The sequence below is a fragment of the Coregonus lavaretus genome (assembly GCF_964263955.1).
Source record: "Coregonus lavaretus genome assembly, chromosome: 16".
Classification (NCBI taxonomy): domain Eukaryota; kingdom Metazoa; phylum Chordata; class Actinopteri; order Salmoniformes; family Salmonidae; genus Coregonus; species Coregonus lavaretus.
The window spans coordinates 22,604,859-22,626,854 of record NC_140003.1 but is presented as its reverse complement, the minus strand read 5'-3'; the positions used below and the strand labels follow the sequence as shown (position 1 = coordinate 22,626,854).

General features: G+C 43.4%; 1 protein-coding gene across 4 annotated transcripts in view; it reads left to right on the top strand.

Moving 5' to 3' along the window:
- The window catches only part of LOC311144089 (1-phosphatidylinositol 3-phosphate 5-kinase-like), a 37,807-nt gene that overhangs the window by 3,675 nt on the left and 12,136 nt on the right, over nucleotides 1-21,996 (top strand). Inside the window, exons 3-19 of one of the 4 annotated variants that reach the window (XM_084180052.1) lie at nucleotides 2,712-2,873; nucleotides 5,623-5,732; nucleotides 6,128-6,299; nucleotides 7,061-7,271; nucleotides 8,123-8,149; nucleotides 8,375-8,464; nucleotides 10,905-11,043; nucleotides 11,312-11,469; nucleotides 11,664-11,775; nucleotides 12,074-12,230; nucleotides 15,816-15,983; nucleotides 16,587-16,646; nucleotides 19,725-19,854; nucleotides 20,148-20,328; nucleotides 20,672-20,746; nucleotides 20,875-20,982; nucleotides 21,230-21,370. In XM_084180052.1, coding sequence (XP_084036178.1) covers nucleotides 2,712-2,873; nucleotides 5,623-5,732; nucleotides 6,128-6,299; nucleotides 7,061-7,271; nucleotides 8,123-8,149; nucleotides 8,375-8,464; nucleotides 10,905-11,043; nucleotides 11,312-11,469; nucleotides 11,664-11,775; nucleotides 12,074-12,230; nucleotides 15,816-15,983; nucleotides 16,587-16,646; nucleotides 19,725-19,854; nucleotides 20,148-20,328; nucleotides 20,672-20,746; nucleotides 20,875-20,982; nucleotides 21,230-21,370 — 2,201 coding nt within the window. Of the gene's footprint in view, nucleotides 1-2,711; nucleotides 2,874-5,622; nucleotides 5,733-6,127; nucleotides 6,300-7,060; nucleotides 7,272-8,122; nucleotides 8,150-8,374; nucleotides 8,465-10,889; nucleotides 11,044-11,311; nucleotides 11,470-11,663; nucleotides 11,776-12,073; nucleotides 12,231-15,815; nucleotides 15,984-16,586; nucleotides 16,647-19,724; nucleotides 19,855-20,147; nucleotides 20,329-20,671; nucleotides 20,747-20,874; nucleotides 20,983-21,229; nucleotides 21,371-21,996 lie in introns of all 4 variants that reach the window. The other 3 variants (XM_084180051.1, XM_084180054.1, XM_084180053.1) reach the window with 3 other exon arrangements.

The following is a 21,996-nucleotide window of genomic DNA, read 5'->3' as shown; positions in this document are numbered from 1 at the left end:
TACACTTCAACTGTGAGAGACGGAATCTAAAACAAAAATCCAGAAAATCACATTGTATGATTTTTAAGTAATTAATTTGCATTTTATTGCATGACATAAGTATTTGATACATCAGAAAAGCATAACTTAATATTTGGTACAGAAACCTTTGTTTGCAATTACAGAGATCATACGTTTCCTGTAGGTCTTGACCAGGTTTGCACACACTGCAGCAGGGATTTTGACCCACTCCTCCATACAGACCTTCTCCAGATCCTTCAGGTTTCGGGGCTGTCGCTTGGCAATACGGACTTTCAGCTCCCTCCAAAGATTTTCTATTGGGTTCAGGTCTGGAGACTGGCTAGGCCACTCCAGGACCTTGAGATGCTTCTTACGGAGCCACTCCTTAGTTGCCCTGGCTGTGTGTTTCGGGTCATTGTCATGCTGGAAGACCCAGCAACGACCCATCTTCAATGCTCTTACTGAGGGAAGGAGGTTGTTGGCCAAGATCTCGCTATACATGGCCCCATCCATCCTCCCCTCAATACGGTGCAGTCGTCCTGTCCCCTTTGCAGAAAAGCATCCCCAAAGAATGATGTTTCCACCTCCATGCTTCACGGTTGGGATGGTGTTCTTGGGGTTGTACTCATCCTTCTTCTTCCTCCAAACACGGCGAGTGGAGTTTAGACCAAAAAGCTCTATTTTTGTCTCATCAGACCACATGACCTTCTCCCATTCCTCCTCTGGATCATCCAGATGGTCATTGGCAAACTTCAGACGGGCCTGAACATGCGCTGGCTTGAGCAGGGGGACCTTGCGTGTGCTGCAGGATTTTAATCCACGACGGCGTAGTGTGTTACTAATGGTTTTCTTTGAGACTGTGGTCCCAGCTCTCTTCAGGTCATTGACCAGGTCCTGCCGTGTAGTTCTGGGCTGATCCCTCACCTTCCTCATGATCGTTGATGCCCCACGAGGTGAGATCTTGCATGGAGCCCCAGACCGAGGGTGATTGACCGTCATCTTGAACTTCTTCCATTTTCAAATAATTGCGCCAACAGTTGTTGCCTTCTCACCAAGCTGCTTGCCTATTGTCCTGTAGCCCATCCCAGCCTTGTGCAGGTCTACAATTTTATCCCTGATGTCCTTACACAGCTCTCTGGTCTTGGCCATTGTGGAGAGGTTGGAGTCTGTTTGATTGAGTGTGTGGACAGGTGTCTTTTATACAGGTAACGAGTTCAAACAGGTGCAGTTAATACAGGTAATGAGTGGAGAACAGGAGGGCTTCTTAAAGAAAAACTAACAGGTCTGTGAGAGCCGGAATTCTTACTGGTTGGTAGGTGATCAAATACTTATGTCATGCAATAAAATGCAAATTAATTACTTAAAAATCATACAATGTGATTTTCTGGATTTTTGTTTTAGATTCCGTCTCACAGTTGAAGTGTACCTATGATAAAAATTACAGACCTCTACATGCTTTGTAAGTAGGAAAACCTGCAAAATCGGCAGTGTATCAAATACTTGTTCTCCCCACTGTACTGTAGCATGGAGCATTAACATTCCATTTCACATTTTTAAAATAACTTTTTGATGGAATTATTAGAGGGATGGTGAATCACTTTACGCTGATAAGATTAGATCTAGAGAGAGCAAGGGAATATTTATGGACAACAACAATTCATACAGTACACATTTAGACACAATACATTGTGTATTGCATAAAAAGCACAGACCCTCACCCGACACACCAGAGGCATGCAATAACGTCCTTCTGTTTTTGGTATGGCATTTATAAAGGCTGTAGGATAAACTGAGTCAACAATTACCTTTTTTTATGTTAAAGATGCATTCCAGGTATTTTTGAACTTTTCCTGTTGAAAAACTATGTCCCACATATAAATACAATAATGTACACACACTTAAAGCTGCAATATATAACTTTTTGGGCGACCCAACCAAATTCACATAGAAATCTGAGTTGTAGATCTGTCATTCTCATTGAAAACAAGTCTAATAAGCGGTAGAGCTCTTCTATGTGCACTATTTCTATGCCTTCCGTTCTTCCGTTTCATTTTTGCGTCTTTTACTTTTGGTTTTGTACACCAGCTGAAAATACAATATTTTTGGTTATGGAAAATATATTTCACAGCGGTTTAGATGGTACAATGGTTCTCTACATTATACTTGCTTGAAATTAGGTGAAGTATTAGAATTTTAGCTACCAGGAAATGGCGGCGCGATTTCTGCATAGTGCACCTTTACGGGCAAAATAGTGTTTTGTTTTAGACACAAATGCAAACTTCAAGGAGTAGGCCATTTAAGGAGTTGGTCTGATGGTGCCCTCTGATGTTATCAACCTCCCCCCTTGCTTGTTGGAACAATAGAGCTTGTAGTCCTAAAAAACAGAAATGAGTTGCCTCTGATTCGTTCAGCCATTCCTATGGGGAAAGAATAGGGTTTTGGGATAAACCCCGAAAATAAGGTCTGAGGTTAACACAGGCTTAGGAGATCTTATACATTTTTTTCTATTAGATAAACCTTTCTGAATTATGAAGCCTTTATCTGCTTATTTTAAAATTACATAAACCCCCCCCAGTTGTGCCATGTCATGAGGATACCTGGGCCATCTATTGAGATGTGCCTTTTGTTAAGTAAATCAGGTGTTAAATGAGGTAAAAAGGAGAGTGGAGTGCCACTTTAAATGACCTGTTCTAATTGGTCTGCGTGTACAGAGGAGGGGCGGCCACCCTCAGTGACAGAGAAACCGGATGTGGCTGTGGCGTCACCCACTGGGGAGCGTAGGAACTGGACCAGCCCAGCACACTCCATCCACGGCTCTGGGGCCCATAGCAAACAACACCACGATCTGCTACGCAGGACTTCTACTGCCTCAGGTACCACACACACACACACAAAAAACACATTCTCACTCACACACATTTCTTCTAATACATCAGATGTACAGTACCAGTCAAAAGTTTGGACAAACCTACTCATTCAAGGGTTTTTCTTTATTTTTACTATTTTCTACTTTGTAGAATAATAGTGAAGACATCAAAACTATGAAATAACACATATGGAATCATGTAGTAACCAAAAAAGTGTTAAACAAATCAAAATATATTTTATACTTGAGATTCTTCAAAGTAGACACCCTTTGCCTTGATAACAGCTTTGCACACTCTTGGCATTCTCTCAACCAGCTTCATGAGGAATGCTTTTCCAACAGTCTTGAAGGAGTACCCACATATGCTGAGCACTTGTTGACTGCTTTTCCTTCACTCTGCGGTCCAACTCATCCCAAACCATCTCAATTGGGTTGAGGTCGGGTGATTGTGGAGGCCAGGTCATCTGATGCAGCACTCCATCACTCTCCTTGGTCAAATAGCCCTTACACAGCCTGGAGGTGTGTTTTGGGTCATTGTCCTGTTGAAAAACAAATTATAGTCCCACTAAGCGCAAACTAGATGGGATGGCGTATCGCTGCAGAATGCTGTGGTAGCCATGCTGGTTAAGTGTGCCTTGAATTCTAAATAAATCACTGACAGTGTCACCAGCAAAGCACCATCACACCTTCTCCTCCATGCTTCACAGTAGGAACCCTACATGCGGAGATCATCCATTTACCTACTCTGCGTCTCAGAAAGACACAGCGGTTGGAACCAAAAATCTCAAATCTGGACTCATCAGGGAACCAAAAATCTCAAATCTGGACTCATCAGACCAAAGGACAGATTTCCACTGGTCTAATGTCCATTGCTTGTGTTTCTTGGCTCAAGCAAGTCTCTTCTTCTTATTGGTGTCCTTTAGTAGTGGTTTCTTTGCAGCAATTTGACCATGAAGGCCTGATTCAGTCTCCTCTGAACAGTTGAGGTTGAGATGTGTCTGTAACTTGAACTCTGAAGCATTTATTTGGGCTGCAATCTGAGGTGCAGTTAACTCTAATTAACTTATCCTCTGCAGCAGAGGTAACTCTGGGTCTTCCTTTCCTGTGGCGGTCCTCATGAGAGACAGTTTCATCATAGCGTTTCATGGTTTTCGCGACTGCACTTTGCGGATTGACTGACCTTCATGTCTTAAAGTAATGATGGACTGTTGTTTCTCTTTGCTTATTTGAGCTGTTCTTGCCATAATATGGACTTTGTCTTTTACCAAATAGGGTTATCTTCTGTATACCACCCTTACCTTGTCACAACACAACTGATTGGCTCAAACGCATTAAGAAGGAAAGAAATTCCACAAATTAACTTTTAACAAGGCACACCTGTTAATTTAAATGCATTCTAGGTGAGTACCTCATGAAGCTGGTTGAGAGAATGCCAAGAGTGTGCAAAGCTGTCATCAAGGCAAAGGGTGGCAACTTTGAGGAATCTCAAATATAAAATATATTTTGATTTGTTTAACACTTTTTTGGTTACTACATGATTCCATATGTGTTATTTCATAGTTTTGATGTCTTCACTATTATTCTACAATGTAGAAAATAGTAAAAATAAAGAAAAACCCGTGAATGAGTAGGTGTGTCCAAACTATTGACTGGTACTGTATACTTATACAGTGGGGGGTTGAATACTGCACTGTTGGGTAGAGCTTGCAAGTTAAGCGTTTCACTGTACTCATGCATGTAACAAATAAAACTTGAGTGATTCTTTGTGCTTTCATTTACATTTGGAGTGATTACATGAACTGTCTCTCTGGCTTGACCTGATAATGATGATGAAAGTTTCATTATGATGGGATTAGACATCAGTCAGAGATCAGAGACACTGGAGGCATTATAACCCCTAAGCAAGCTTAAGGGAGAGGTGCTGTCTTTCTATCATGGGCTAGACTGCGTATTGGACTACTGCTCATTTTGTGAGGGCTATACATTTTATAGTTTTAAGATAGCGACGTGCAGAGAAGAATGGATGCACAGTGTGAGTAACATGACATCCATTCAAAAAGCTGATGTATGTCTTTTCTTTTTGCAGTGGACTGGCCATTATGGCCTGGTGAGGGTGAGGGCCTTCTATACCGTGTGTGTGCTAAGAATTCTAAAATGTTTTTGTGCTTGATTTTTAACAACCTGGTTTCATAGAGTGGGCGGCTAACCCAAGCACATGAGTGGTTTTGGTGTGAGTGTTGAGCTAGCTACCTTTTGGCATGTATCGATTAAGTGCCTTCTGATGTTATTTTGTTGCCAACACTGATATTTGATAAGTTGTATGTGTTTGCATAATGATATAAGAACTAACATCATACTACCTTTTTGGTTTCTTACTCAATGGCATTTGTCTTGAAGTACCAATTGCGTTATCTGTATAATTTTATTCATAACTATAATTGTTCACTAGAGCCTAGTTTATGGCAACTGATATACTGGTAAGCTTCTGTTGTGTTATTGTGCAATCCTTTTTTAACTTAACCTGCCATTATCAAAAGCAAATCCTTGTAGACATATTCAATTTCCATGCCCGTATTGGGCTACAACCTACAGTCACCTAAGAGAGGTATAAAAAATGTGCTCTCCCAGTCTCCCTCCTTTACCTTTCTGCATTTTATTTGCATGAAAAGGGAGCATTTGCATGACATGAATGGTTAGATGAAATCTGCTATGAAGTGTATGCTAAATGTTTGCACCGTGTGTGTGGGTGCTCCTAGAGGGCCGTAGGAAATCGGAAACCCCCCTGGGCACTCACGATCCCCGTACGGCTGTTCAGCTCCGCACCGCTCTAAAGAGACTCAAGGAGATCATGGAGGGAAAGAGCCAGGTATCTACCATACCTTTTCACCATCACACTGCTGCTGCTGTTTATTGTACTTCACATTACACTGCTGTTGTTTTACACACCGTTACTCTAATGCTGCTTGTTTTTACTTGGAGTAATATAGCCTAGCTAACTATCACAGTCACACACAGGCAACTGTTCCAAATATAGGATAACATGTGAAGACACATTTACATTTACATCATTTAGCAGACACTCTTATCCAGAGCGACTTACAAATTGGACACCTCTTATTCTTTAAAAGTAGGCTGTTATTGTTTCATCTAACCGTTTGATTTCAGTGAAATATAGTTTCCATATACTTTGAAAAGATTGCTTCAGCATTACTTTATACCACAGTGCTAATTGGTCCACTAAATAAAGAAGGCATATTGCAGGACAGTGACCTGAAGCAGTACTGGATGCCAGACAGCCAGTGTAAGGAGTGCTACGACTGCAATGAGAAGTTCACCACCTTCCGCCGCCGCCACCACTGCCGGCTCTGTGGCCAGATCTTTTGCAGCCGCTGCTGCAACCAGGAAATCCCTGGCAAGTTCATGGGCTACACGGGTGAGTGCTTTGGGGACTCACAGGAGGGGGTGGGGGGGGGGGCATGAACCCAAGACCATGCCCACCCTCTGCCTGCCTGCATCATCATCATTATCCCTAGAGACCTCCTGAGGAGAGGGGAGACAGCCCCTAAAGAATTAACCCAAAGCAGGGTCACAATGTGTTAGTGAGGTCCAATGGAAGAGATCTAGGAGAGCCACCGCTGGGATCATATGTATGTACAGAGGTCTATGGGTTCTCATAGCATGGTGTGTGTTTTTCTGCTGTGGTTGTGTGTGTTACTTAAGTTGGACTTGGGTAAGTTGACTGGTTGACCAGTAGCGTTTGAGCTAACATTGCTGTGATGTGAGAATCTGAGACCAAGAGATCTAATCAATAGCATGTTTGTCCTTTGATGATGTGATGTGACCTAACCATGCCATGCAGTGACCACATCACAGTAACCACAATACTGCCTCCATCCTAGCTCATTGCAGGACCTGCTCTTCCTCTCACTGACTCCTACCTTTCTCTCTGTCTCCCTCCCTCCATTGTCACCTCTCTCTCTCTCTCTCTCTCTCTCTCTCTCTCTCTCTCTCTCTCTCTCTCTCTCTCTCTCTCTCTCTCTCTCTCTCTCTCTCTCTCTCTCTCTCTCTCTCTCTCTCTCTCTCTCTCACTCTCCCACTCTTACTCTTACTCTCGCTCTCGCTCTGTTACTCTCCAATTTGTAAGTCGCTCTGGATAAGAGCGTCTGCTAAATGACTTAAATGTTAAATGTATAGGAGACCTGCGGGCCTGCACCTACTGCCGTAAGATCGCTCTGAGCTACGCCCACTCTGCAGACTCTGGCTCCATAGGGGAGGACCTGTCTGCTCTGTCTGACTCCTCCCCCTGCTCCACCTGTGTCCTGGAGCCCAGCGAGCCTCGCACCCCAGTCGGTGGACGGAAGGCCAGCCGCAACATCTTCCTAGAGGAGGACCTGGCCTGGCAGAGGTAAACTACGGCTGCATCCCAAATGGCACTCAGCACGGAGAGGAGAAACCATAGAGATAAATCAATATTTAAATCATAGATTTAACTCTGTGGGAGGAACCCCATGCATGCACTCTCCAGTCTTTTGCATCCTTCCTCTAGTCACTTTGTTCCCTTCCCCTCCCGTCCTGTCCTACGAACGATGCATGCACTCCTCCTTCGCATTGACCTCTAGTCTTTGGTTGTCTTCTCTTCACCTCTCTTGTCATCAGTGTTTTCTTTCTCTCAGTGTATATCCTGCATGATTCTCTGTATCCCTACTCTCATATCTTTGTCTTTTCCTCCAAATGCAGAGTTGAAGAGACAGAGGAGAGAGAAACATTGAGCGTTCTTCATCCCCCATATCCTCTCCTCTCCATGTCCTGTCCTCTCCCTCCCTGCCCACTCCATCCTTCTCCTGTCTCCTCCGCCTGTCCTCCTTTTCATCACTTGTGTACTGGGTGCGTTCCTTATCCCTGCTTGGTCCACTTTCACGGGCACGGTTTTATTGGCCCTCTACTTCTTCCTAACCAATCATTCGTATTACCTTTGAGAGGGGACCCTTTTGAAAAACAGGGATTTCTAATAAATTGTTGACTTTTGATACAATGATTACCAAGAGGTATGCCATATTATTCAATTGAAAATACTTTTTCCTATTGTGTTTTTCAGACATCCCTTTGTTTGATTTTGACAGGGAACGCATGCTTTTATATCGTTGGTTAGCTCTACTAAAATGCCATTCCTTTGAACTATATAACCAGCTTTGATCCAATTATCAGTGTGCTGCTCTTGCTCAAAGAAAATATTTCCCCCCTTCTCTCCTGGCATAGAAAAACTCCCATTGGGATGAGAAAGAAGTGAGTCCTGCTGTTATTTTTATTAACTTTCCAACTTCTCTGACAGCTTGTAACAGTTTTGTCTTTCTTTTACTTTTGAGTTGAGCTACCATTCGAGCCCTACCATATTGAGACTTCTGCATGCGTCTACCATAGCAAGTTACGGGAGTGTTATATGGACATCAAAGATGGATGTAAAATTATTTAGTTCAGGAATGAATTGGTTTGTATGTCTGTGTGTGTCAGTTTGATTCACCAGGAGTCTCAGAACAGTGGCATGAATTCTAGACGGACCACGCTACAAGAGGATGGAGGCAAGTCACCAATAAGGAAGCGGTGAGTGTCTGCTTTTGGCCCAACAGCTTTTTATAGAACCCTTTTACAGCTACTTTTACATTATTCCAGCTAGGTTTAGGGCTTGTATTTTGGTGCCCTATTCCCTGATGGTGCATCCCACAGAGAGAGATTTATATGAAGTTCAAGGTTGGTTTCTTTTACAGAAACAAAGCATGTCTGACTTTTGTTAATAGGAAGAAAATTGTCCAGGCCATTTTTGTCTATTTTAGATTCTGGGGATATTATCTATATGCATGCAGCAGCATCTACACTTAAACCACTAGATGCTGTTTTCCATTGTGCCCTTAGGTTTATTACTGGTGATGGTTATAGAATTCACCATTGTGTTTTGTATCAAAAAGTGGGTTGGGCCTCATTGTATGTAAGGAGAGAGCAGCATTTTCTTGTGTTTATCTACAAAGCACTCATGCAGAAACTTTCTATCATCATTAATTCAATTTAGACTTCCAAATGACCAAACCCGGTCTCAGGCTTGGATAACACTGGAGGCCCTTTTGGTCTCCACACAGTTGGGTAAAGCTGCTTTTAGTTTTTTTGCGCCCTTTATGTGGAACAACTTACAGAGCTCTCTGAAATGAGATGTTCTGGTCCCCATTGGTCAGTTTAGAGTAATGATCAGAGACCTCTATGTTGATAAATGTGTCTGTTTATCTGTCTTGTAATTTTGTATATTGTATATGTTTGATGTATTTATGCAGGTCTCATCTGTAAAAGAGACCCTAGTCTTCCCTGTCAAAATAAAGGTTAAATAAAATATAGAATAGTTATAATAGTGTGTTCATTCTATTTCTGTTGCACCCTTTTTGACATGTATTACCCCCTCCCCCCTTCCAATCAATCAATCAATCAATCAATTTTATTTTATATAGCCCTTCTTACATCAGCTAATATCTCGAAGTGCTGTACAGAAACCCAGCCTAAAACCCCAAACAGCTAGTAATGCAGGTGTAGAAGCACGGTGGCTAGGAAAAACTCCCTAGAAAGGCGAAAACCTAGGAAGAAACCTAGAGAGGAACCAGGCTATGAGGGGTGGCCAGTCCTCTTCTGGCTGTGCCGGGTGAAGATTATAACAGAACCATGCCAAGATGTTCAAAAATGTTCATAAGTGACAAGCATGGTCAAATAATAATCAGGAATAAATCTCAGTTGGCTTTTCATAGCCGATCATTAAGAGTTGAAAACAGCAGGTCTGGGACAGGTAGGGGTTCCATAACCGCAGGCAGAACAGTTGAAACTGGAATAGCAGCAAGGCCAGGCGGACTGGGGACAGCAAGGAGTCACCACGGCCGGTAGTCCCGACGTATGGTCCTAGGGCTCAGGTCTCTCAGTTGGCTTTTCATAGCCGATCATTAAGAGTTGAAAACAGCAGGTCTGGGACAGGTAGGGGTTTCGTAACCGCAGGCAGAACAGTTGAAACTGGAATAGCAGCAAGGCCAGGCGGACTGGGGACAGCAAGGTGTCATCATGCCCGGTAGTCCTGACGTATGGTCCTAGGGCTCAGGTTCTCAGAGAGAACACTTTAACAATGGAAAGGCTTTGTCTGAAATGAAATGTAATTATCTATGTGACATCGAAACATAGCCTACAAGGACAGACATTACATTCCAATTTTAATAAAACTACAGTTTTATTACATTCTTTATGAGTGCGCCCCATTAAAAAAAAGACGGTATCATACACACATTTCGCACGTGTAGCTTGTTGTTATTGTCATCGAAGTCATAGGCTCAATGTGTAGCAAGTGAACTGGGAGATTTGTAATCAATGCAAAATGGAATTATAATTACAGAATTAAATTGGCTGAAGGAGTAGGCTACAATGATCCACCAACATGTAGGCTGTTGTTTAATATGAATGGAGTTGTTGTAGACAAGGACAGGGAGCGCAGCAAAATAGCCTCAATTAGCCAGCCTTGCTACTTTAACTAGCTAGCTTCTTTACTACGATTTGATGCAGCCAAGACAGACACTACCAGATGGTATAAAATATAACCAATGGCAGCAACAAGTTTGTCTAACTAGCGCGAGTTGGTTTGGCTACTTTATCTCTCTCTTGCTCCCTCCGTGCCACACACAGACTGCCACACACCAGCCCCTGCTCCTCTCTCGCACCTCCCCCACCCTTCTGCTGAAACAAGCGGAGCTCAGCGCACCGGTTTTCTCCCGAGTCGCTCGAGCAAGTAAAAAATAAATAAAAAAATCCTTGTATTTAAACTATCCAGATTTTTATTTTTATTTTATTCGAATAGTGAAATAATTTCAAATACCGATGCCTTTTCCACAGACACACACACACACACACACAATAATCAACATACAAAGTAGTTAGAGAAATAGAATGAGAAGTAAGGTACAGAATGAAAATGTGTTGTTGCATCTATTGAGTGATGGTCCTGTAATGCCAGCCCTGTCTTATCCAGGTCAGCCAGTGTGACCAACCTGTCCCTGGACCGGTCTGGCTCCTCCATGGTGCCCTCCTATGACAGCTCAGTGAGCCCACAGACCAGCAGGGCCATGCCCAAACCTGACCACAGCGAAGAGGAGAGGAAGATACTGTTGGTAATGATGCTCTCTTACTTTCATTCCCTCTTTTCCCCTTATTCTATCTCACTCTGAATCACACTTTCTCACTCTGAATCTCTCGCTCGCCCTCTCTCTCCATCTCACCGTTACTCTCTTTCGCTTTCTCTCGCTCTCTCGCTTCCCTCTATCCTCTATCTCTCCCTCTATCTTGGTCTGTATACTTTTCTCTCTCCAATTTACAATCCATTGTTGACAAAGCAAACACAAAAGTCATTTTTGACTGACTGACTGTCATGACATGTAGGACTCGTCCCAGCTCAAAGACCTGTGGAAGAAGATTTGTCACAACAGTACTGGTATGGAGTTCCAGGACCACCGCTACTGGCTCCGTACATACCCCAACTGCATTGTGGGGAAGGAGCTGGTCAACTGGCTGCTAAGGAATGGAACCATCTCTACCAGGTAAAGACAGACATCATGGCTAGCTGAGTGAAAACCATTGTGGAAGTCTGAGTAAGCATCCTATTGTATTAAGCAGAGGTTACATTAGTTACTAAATGTTCTTTCTCCCTCATCTATCCTCTATTCTCTTTCTCGCTCTCTCTCTGTCTCTGTCTCTCTCTGTGTCTCTCTATCGCTCACTCACACTCTTGCAGGGCCCAGGCGATAGCCATTGGCCAGGCTCTGGTAGATGGTCGTTGGTTGGACTGTGTCACTCACCACGACCAGCTGTTCAGGGATGAGTATGCTCTCTATCGCCCCCTCCAGGTGAGATACTGTTTTGTGGGAATAAGGGGAAGAGGACACTGATATTTTTAACAATGCTGATGGGGGTGGTGTTGGTGATGATGGTGGTCATAATTGTGAGGATGATGATCATGACAATAGTGGTGTTGATGATGATGATGCTGTTGCTGCTCCTGATGATGACGATGATTGTGAACATTATGATGATTGTGTAGATGATGATGGTTGATTATGCTTTTTCTGATGATGATAATGATGGTGGTGATACTGTTGCTCATGACTATGGTGATGTTGATGAAGGTGTCTTCTCTTCTCACAGAACACAGACTTCTCTGAGACCCCGTCTCCTGACAGTGACAGTGTCAACTCTCTGGAAGGACACTCAGAACCTTCCTGGTTCAAAGACATCAAGTTTGACGACAGTGACACAGACCAGGTGGCTGACGAGAATGACTATGTCATGCCGAGTACGCCCAGTAAGTATCCCAGCATGCCTTGTGACTCTGGCACTCTGGCTATGCATTACTACAACTAGCCTCATGTCCATGTCTGTTGTTTTCCTAAATAATAGGTAGTTGAGTCCTTCTGTAATATCTCTGAGATGTTTCTTAGTATTTCTCAAATCAAATCAAATGTTATTTGTCCCATACACGTGTTTAGCAGATGTTATTGCGGGTGTATCGAAATGCTTGTGCTTCTAGCTCCGACAGTGCAGTAATATCTAACAAGTAATATCTAACAATTTCACAACATATACCCAATACACACAAATCTAGTAAGGAATGGAATTTAAGAATATATACATATATGGACAAGCAATGACAGAGCGGCATGGACTAAGATACAGTAGAATATTATTGAATAGAATGCAGTATATACATACAGTGAGGGAAAAGTATTTGATCCCCTGCTGATTTTGTACGTTTGCCCACTGACAAAGAAATGATCAGTCTATAATTTTAATGGTAGGTTTATTTGAACAGTGAGAGACAGAATAACAACAAAAAAATCCAGAAAAACGCATGTCAAAAATGTTATAAATTGATTTGCATTTTAATGAGGGAAATAAGTATTTGACCCCGTCTAAATCAGAAAGATTTCTGGCTCCCAGGTGTCTTTTATACAGGTAACGAGCTGAGATTAGGAGCACACTTAAAGGGAGTGCTCCTAATCTCAGTTTGTTACCTGTATAAAAGACACCTGTCCACAGAAGCAATCAATCAATCAGATTCCAAACTCTCCACCATGGCCAAGACCAAAGAGCTCTCCAAGGATGTCAGGGACAAGATTGTAGACCTACACAAGGCTGGAATGGGCTACAAGACCATCGCCAAGCAGCTTGGTGAGAAGGTGACAACAGTTGGTGCGATTATTCGCAAATGGAAGAAACACAAAAGAACTGTCAATCTCCCTCGGCCTGGGGCTCCATGCAAGATCTCACCTCATGGAGTTGCAATGATCATGAGAACGGTGAGGAATCAGCCCAGAACTACACGGGAGGATCTTGTCAATGATCTCAAGGTGGCTGGGACCATAGTCACCAAGAAAACAATTGGTAACACACTACGCCGTGAAGGACTGAAATCCTGCAGCGCCCGCAACGTCCCCCTGCTCAAGAAAGCACATATACAGGGCTGTCTGAAGTTTGCCAATGAACATTTGAATGATTCAGAGGAGAACTGGGTGAAAGTGTTGTGGTCAGATGAGACCAAAATGGAGCTCTTTGGCATCAACTCAACTCGCCGTGTTTGGAGGAGGAGGAATGCTGCCTATGACCCCAAGAACACCATCCCCACCGTCAAACATGGAGGTGGAAACATTATGCTTTGGAGGTGTTTTTCTGCTAAGGGGACAGGACAACTTCACTGCATCAAAGGGATGATGGACGGGGCCATGTACCGTCAAATCTTGGGTGAGAACCTCCTTCCCTGGGCCGTGGATGGGTATTCCAGCATGACAATGACCCAAAAAACACGGCCAAGGCAACAAAGGAGTGGCTCGAGAAGAAGCACATTAAGGTCCTGGAGTGGCCTAGCCAGTCTCCAGACCTTAATCCCATAGAAAATCTGTGGAGGGAGCTGAAGGTTCGAGTTGCCAAACGTCAGCCTCGAAACCTTAATGACTTGGAGAAGATCTGCAAAGAGGAGTGGAACAAAATCCCTCCTGAGATGTGTGCAAACCTGGTGGCCAAATACAAGAAACGTCTGACCTCTGTGATTGCCAACAAGGGTTTTGCCACCAAGTACTAAGTCATGTTTTGCAGAGGGGTCAGATACTTATTTCCCTCATTAAAATGCAAATCAATTTATACAATTTTTGACATGCGTTTTTCTGGATTTTTTTGTTGTTATTCTGTCTCTCACTGTTAAATAAACCTACAATTAAAATTATAGACTGATCATGTCTTTGTCAGTGGGCAAACGTACAAAATCAGCAAATCAACTTTTTTCCCTCACTGTATGAGATGCAAGATATATAAACATTATTAAAGTGACTAGTGTTCCATTTCTTAAAGTGGCCAGTTATTTCAATAGGCAGCAGCAGCCTCTAGTGTGCTAGTGATGGCTATTTAACAGTCTGATGGCCTTGAGATAGAAGCTGTTTTTCATTCTCTCGGTCCCAACTTTGATGCACCTGTACTGACCTCGCCTTCTGGATGATAGCGGGGTGAACAGGCTGTGGCTCGGGTGGTTGACGTCCTTGATGATCTTTTTGGCATTCCTGTGACATCGGGTGCTGTAGGTGTCTTGGAGGGCGGGTAGTTTGCCCCTGGTAATGCGTTCGGCAGACCGCACCACCCTCTGGAGAGCCCTGCGGTTGCGGGTGGTGCAGTTGCCGTACCAGGCGGTGATACAGCCTGACAGGATGCTCTCAATTGTGCATCTGTAAAAGTTTGTGAGGGTTTTAGGTGCCAAGCCAAATTTCTTCAGCCTCTTGAGGTTGAAGAGGCTCTGTTGCACCTTCTTCACCACACTGTCTGAGTGGGTGGACCATTTCAGTTTGTCAGTGATGTGTACGCCAATGAACTTGAAGCTTTCCACCTTCTCCACTGCGGTCCCGTCGTTTCCTGAAGTCCACGATAATCTCCTTTGTTTTGTTGATGTTGAGTGAGAGATTATTTTCCTGGCTCCACACTCCCCAGAGCCCTCACCTCCTCCCTGTAGGCGGTTTCGTCATTGTTGGTAATCAAGCCTACTACTGTTGTGTTGTCTGCAAACTTGATGATTGAGTTGGAGGCGTGCTTGGCCACGCACTCATGGGTGAACAGGGAGTACAGGAGGGGGCTGCGCACGCACCCTTGTAGGGCCCCAGTGTTGAGGATCAGCGAAGTGGAGATGTTGTTTCCTACCTTCACCACCTGGGGGTGGCCTGTCAGGAAGTCCAGGACCCAGTTGCACAGGGCGGGGTTCAGACCCAGGGCCTCGAGCTTAATGATGAGCTTGAAGGGTACTATGGTGTTGAATTCTGAGCTATAGTCAATGAACAGCATTCTGATGTAGGTATTCCTCTTGTCCAGATGGGATAGGGCAGTGAGCAGTGTGATGGCGATTGCATTGTCTGTGGATCTATTGGGGCGGTAACAAATTGAAGTGGGTCTAGGGTGACAGGTAAGGTGCAGGTGATATGATCCTTGACTAGTCTCTCAAAGCACTTCATGATGACAGAGGTGAGTGCTACGGGGCGATAGTCATTTAGTTCAGTTACCTTTGCTTTCTTGGGTACAGGAACAATGGTGGCCATCTTGAAGCATGTGAGGACAGCAGACTGAGAAAGGGAGAGATTGAATATGTCCGTAAACACACCAGCCAGCTGGTCTGCGCATGCTCTGAGGACGCAGCTAGGGATGCCGCCTGGGCCGGCAGCCTTGCGGGGGTTAACATGCTTAAATGTCTTACTCAACTAATGAACTAATAATTAATTCTAAGAGCCCTTTTGTACTGTCTCTGATATGTATCTTAGTATTTATTCCCCTCCATGCTGCTATGTATCAAGAAGAGAAATTCCATTTTTATTACATGACTAATAAATAAATAAATAAACCCCCCCCCCCCCCCAATCAGACTCGTCCAGTCCCAGTAAGAGGACGTCAGTCAGCAGTTTCCAGTCAGCGGTGGACAGTGACTCAGCTGCCTCCATCAACCTCAATATGGAGCAGGACAATGTCAACTTCCACATTAAGAAACAGTCCAAGTACCCGCATGTACCTCCGCACCCTACGGAGCAGAAAGGTACTGAGCCACACACACACACAAATATTGATTGGTTGCTGTTGTCTTGCTGTAGGCAAACACCTTTACTAAGGCTGTGTTTACACAATCACCCAAAATCTGATGTATTGTCCTATCTGATACCTATCTTATCTTTTCTCCGTGGAATCTGGTCTGTTGAGTTCACATTTGTATGGCTGCGTTAACACAGGCAGCCCAATTCTGATCTTTTTTTGACTAATTGGGCTTTTGACCAATCAGATCAGCTCTTTTGCCCATAATTGGGCAAAATATCAGAATTGGGCTGCCTATGTGGTTCTCAATCCTAATACAATTCCAATGTTTCATATGCAACCTCAGTCTGAAAGCTCAATTCAGATTTATTTTGCTCTAAAGTGGGATTTTTGCACCTGACCTGCTGTTACAACAACAACCACCCCAACGTTTAAAGGAACTGTGACAGGAAATAAGTGTGGCGGTCAGAAAAAAATATAGTATAGCACACAAAGAGGAACATAACCTATCTGTTGGCATTGCCAGTTCCCATAACAGGTACCGGTATATGTTTTTGGAAGGTGGAGTTGTGTGTGTTGATGCATTTCTCCTCTTTCTCTCTCCTATCAGAGTACCTGGTCTCAGAGGACGGAGGACAGAATATCTCCATCAGCGACGCCTTCATCAAAGGTAGGAGGGTCGTTCCACCAATTCTGTGTCTTTTGAGAAGTGTTACTGTCAACTGGGGAGTTGTCATACTGTCAACAAAGCAGCATGACTGAATTAAGTATTCAGATTACTGGTTGTTTCTTTGGGAAGATTTACAGTTGAAATCGGAAGTTTACATTCACCTTAGCCAAATACATTTAAACTCAGTTTTTCACAATTCCTAACATTTAATCCTAGTAAAGATTCCCTGTTTTAGGTCAGTTAGGATCACCACTTTATTTTAAGAATGTGAAATGTCAGAATAATAGTAGAGAGAATGATTTATTTCAGCTTTTATTTATTTCATCACATTCCCAGTGGGTCAGAAGTTTACATACACTCAATTAGTATTTGGTAGCATTGCCTTTAAATTGTTTAACTTGGGTCAAACTTTTCGGGTAGCCTTCCACAAGCTTCCCACAATAAGTTGGGTGAATTTTGGCCCATTCCTCCTGACAGAGCTGGTGTAACTGAGTCAGGTTTGTAGGCCTCCTTGCTCGCACACGCTTTTTCAGTTCTGCCCACACATTTTCTATAGGATTGAGGTCAGGGCTATGTGATGGCCACTCCAATACCTTGACTTGTTGTCCTTAAGCCATTTTGCCACAACTTTGGAAGTATGCTTGGGGTCATTGTCCATTTGGAAGACCCATTTGCGACCAAGCTTTGACTTCCTGACTGATGTCTTGAGATGTTGCTTCAATATATCCACATAATTTTCCTTCCTCATGATGCCATCTATTTGGTGAAGTGCACCAGTCCCTCCTGCAGCAAAGCACCCCTACAGCATGATGCTGTCACCCCCGTGCTTCACGGTTGGGATGGTGTTCTTCGGCTTGCAAGCCAACCCCTTTTTCCTCCAAACATAACGATGGTCATTATGGCCAAACAGTTCTATTTGTGTTTCATCAGACCAGAGGACATTTCTCCAAAAAGTACAATCTTTGTCCCCATGTGCAGTTGCAAACCGTAGTCTGGCTTTTTTATCGTGGTTTTGGAGCAGTGGCTTCTTCCTTGCTGAGCAGCCTTTCAGGTTATGTCAATATAGGACTTGTTTTACTGTGGATATAGATACTTTTGTACCTGTTTCCTCCAGCATCTTCACAAGGTCCTGTGCTGTTGTTCTGGGATTGATTTGCACTTTTCGCACCAAAGTACGTTAATCTCTAGGAGACAGAACGCGTCTCCTTCCTGAGCGGTATGACGGCCCCGTGGTCCCATGGTGTTTATACTTGCGTACTATTGTTTGTACAGATGAACGTGGTACCTTCAGGCATTTGGAAATTGCTCCCAAGGATGAACCAGACTTGTGGAGGTCTGCACATTTTTTTCTGAGGTCTTGGCTGATTTATTTAGATTTTCCCATGATGTCAAGCAAAGAGGCACTGAGTTTGAAGGTAGGCCTTGAAATACATCCACAGGTACACCTCCAATTGACTCAAATGATGTTAATTAGCCTATCAGAAGCTTCTAAAGCCATGACATCATTTTCTGGAATATTCCAAGCTGTTTAAAGGCACAGTCAACTTAGTGTATGTAAACTTCTGACCCACTGGAATTGTGATACAGTGAATTAAATGTGAAATATTCTGTCTGTAAACAATTGTTGGAAAAATTACTTGTGTCATGCACGAAGTAGATGTCCTAACCGACTTGCCAAAACTATAGTTTGTTAACAAGACATTTGTGGAGTGGTTGAAAAACAAGTTTTAATGACTCCAACCTAAGTGTATGTGAACTTCCGACTTCAACTGTATAAAGTTATCTGTGCATTTGAACAACAGCATAAATACACCAATTTACTTTTGCATGTAAAAACTGAATCACCTCTGCTGCACATGCTGCCACTGTTTTGATTACCAAAGTTATATCTTTAGAACGAGCAGCTCGCAGCCAGCTCACGAGTGCATCGATGTACACGCACAAGGAAAACGCAACAAGCACAAATGCGAGACGTGAAAACAAATGATCTAACTGGGGATAGCTAGATAGCATGATGAAGTCGGCAGTAACTTTAGTTGGAGTTGATTGCCATGCGAGCTAGCAAGCTAGTTACCGGTATGCTAGCTTTCTGGTAGCTAGTGTCCACTAGATAGCATCTAATGGCAGGAAACAAAAAACAGTGTTTTGCGAATTGGGCACAGAGCAATGTTTTTTTTGTCCTACCAGATCCGTGAGAAGGTTTTAGCAAGTGTCCGGTTCAGGCCCCAGGCTCCCAAAGACTTTCATGATTATTTATGTACAAGGTCATTTGCAATTTGCTCTTTAGCCCAATCTGTTCAATACCTGAGTGAGCAGACCCAATAGCAAGCAATGTAATAGCTGGCAATGCAATCCGAGTGCTGGGCGGCAGGCCGGATGCCCGGTGCTGCTGAGGGCAGAGCAGTAGATAACTTTAGATTTGTTCTATTTATTGTTTTTCACTTATTTAAACCAATCAAAAGTGGGGCACTTCCCCTAACGCCCTAATGGATGGGCCGCCACGGTTCACCATATTAAAATGAAAGTTCAGTTCACATAACAGGGTTGACCTTAAAATGAGGGACAGATGTAAATGAATCACTGATCACATGAAATAAATTATCATCTTCAGAAATGACTTTTTTCAAAGCAACAAAATAACTAGGACTTTACAATGATGTTGAAACTTTGAGAATGTTGGGATTAAGTGGGTTGAAATCTTCTTATAAGTGACGACACAGGGTTGACAAAGGGAGCCTTTAATAAAAGTTTATTTTATTTTATTTTATTCTCCATGTGGTCTATATTAAAGGGCAGTTAATTTAATATAACAGGCTTTAAAATGCAATATTGGTGCACAATTCCTACTTAAAATATCAAAGGGATGCACGCAAAAGGCACTCTTTTTGTGGAATGACCCTGGAATTCCCCACTTCCTCCCCAAGTATTGCTTCCTTTTCAACTCTTTTGCAGCTGTGTATTCTTTCTATTGAACAAGCAGTTGGTACTGAACCTAATGTATTGTAGCTGTAAGCCAAGCTAACATTCTCTATATCTCGCTCTCTCACTCTTCTCTCTGTCTCTGTGTGTGTGCTGTAGAGTCCCTGTTTAACCGTCGTGTGGAGGAGAAGGTTAAAGAGATGCTGTTTACTCCTCTGGGCTGGCACCACAGCTCCCTGGACCAGCTCAGGGAGGAGAATGGAGAGAAGAAGGCAATGGAGAGGCTACTGTGAGTACAGTCATAACTTAGAGGTTAGAAAGTTGCTCAAATGTTTTTGTCATTCCTCTTATTAATAGGTATGTGGGATGTTTGGAAACTAAAGACTAGTCTTTAGCCTACTGAAGTGAAGTAGAACTGGAACTGAAGTGGAACATATTTATGAGTCATTCTTTTAGATAAAACAACATCTCAGTATGAATTGGAGCATACTATGGTGTTATGTAAAATATTTAGCTGGTGAATCAGCATGGTATACTTGCCTAAAACTGCTGTTTTCTCCCCTCCCTCCCTCCCTTCCCCAGCTCTGCCAACCACAGCCACATGATGGCGCTGCTGCAGCAGCTGCTGTACAGCGAGTCCCTGTCCCTCTCCTGGCGTGACATCATTGTTCCCGTGGTGAGGCAGGTGGTGCAGACGGTACGGCCGGACGTTCGCAGCTGTGATGATGACATGGACATCAGACAACTAGTCCACATCAAGAAGGTAGCTCACTGACAGTAACCTCGTACAACCATCTGGAATTCTCGCAAGCTTACATTCTGTAGCACAGCGGTAATCAGTCTGGTAATTACGAGGCTACACTGACAGCGCTCTCATGGAGATATTCTGACTTGAGATTTGGGTGATTAACTGGACTTTCTGTGCAAGTCTCCATATTGAAGTCAATGAAAGATTTACGCTAAAGTCTGAGTTGCCTGCACTTATCTGAACTCTGAATCAGGTTATTTGTCATTTAGCTGTACTTATACTGCACACACTGTAGGAGTTGACTTTTGAGTAATTTAATGTAACCAAAATGGCATTATTTCTATGTTTCTTTTTTTAGATTCCTGGAGGGAAGAAGTTTGACTCTGCCGTAGTGAATGGTTTTGTCTGTACCAAGAACATTGCCCACAAAAAGGTAGGTTCCCTCTCCTCTCCTGTAACAACAACCACCATCTCTCCCTGTAAACAGAGCCAGAATGACACCGTGTATTGCTTGTCTATGTGCAGATGAACTCAGTAAAGTACTATTTTGTCTTATCTTAGATGAACTCGTACATCAAGAACCCCAAGATCCTGCTGCTGAAGTGTTCCATAGAGTATCTCTACAGAGAGGAGACCAAGTTCACCTGCATTGACCCCATCGTGCTTCAGGTCAGTCAGTTAGACACTCAATCAGTGGTTTGTGGGTTGGGCTGTCATTGGTTTAAAGCACGACTGATTGATGTAGCTAAAATAACAAGATGACAAGTATCATTTCAAATAGCCTAATCAAGGGCTAGGCATTAAGACAAGCAAATTTAGAATAAATATTTCAGTAATTCCAAATTTGCTAGCACCCATCCACAATTTCTAGAAATTAAGAAAAATAAACAAATCTTTGTCTGTCTTTGTTCCCCAGGAGCGTGAGTTTCTGAAGAACTATGTTCAGCGTATAGCGGACGTGCGTCCCAACCTGGTGCTGGTGGAGAAGACTGTGTCTCGTATCGCTCAGGACATGCTGCTGGAGCACGGGATCGCACTGGTCATCAACGTCAAACCAGTCAGTACCTCTCTAGCTCTCTGTACTGCTAGTTACCTTATTAGCTGTGGTTATCAATGTCAAACCAGTCAGTACTGCCCTGCCCTCTCGCTAGCGCTGTGTACTAGTTACCGTACTAGCCTGGGTTATGTTTCCAAACCCACCTTTTAGCTAGCTCTGTGTACTAGTTACCGTACTAGCCTGGGTTATGTTTCCAAACCCACCTTTTAGCTAGCGCTGTGTACTAGTTACCGTACTAGCCTGGGTTATGTTTCCAAACCCACCTTTTAGCTAGCTTTAGAACATTATTACATACATGTAACTGCCAGAATAAAGGAAACACCAACATAACGTGTCTTAATAGGGCGTTGGGCCACCACGAGCCAGAACAGCTTCTATGTGTCTGGAACTCTATTGGAGGGATGTGACACCATTCTTCCACGAGAAATTCCATAATTTGGTGTTTTGTTGATGGTGGTGGAAAACGCTCTCTAAGGCGCCGCTCCAGAATCTCCCATAAGTGTTCAATTGGGTTGAGATCTGATGACTGAGATGGTCATGGCATATGGTTTACATCGTTTTCATGCTCACCAAACCATTCAGTGACCACTCATGCCCTGTGGGCCTGCCCAGCATTTTTATACATG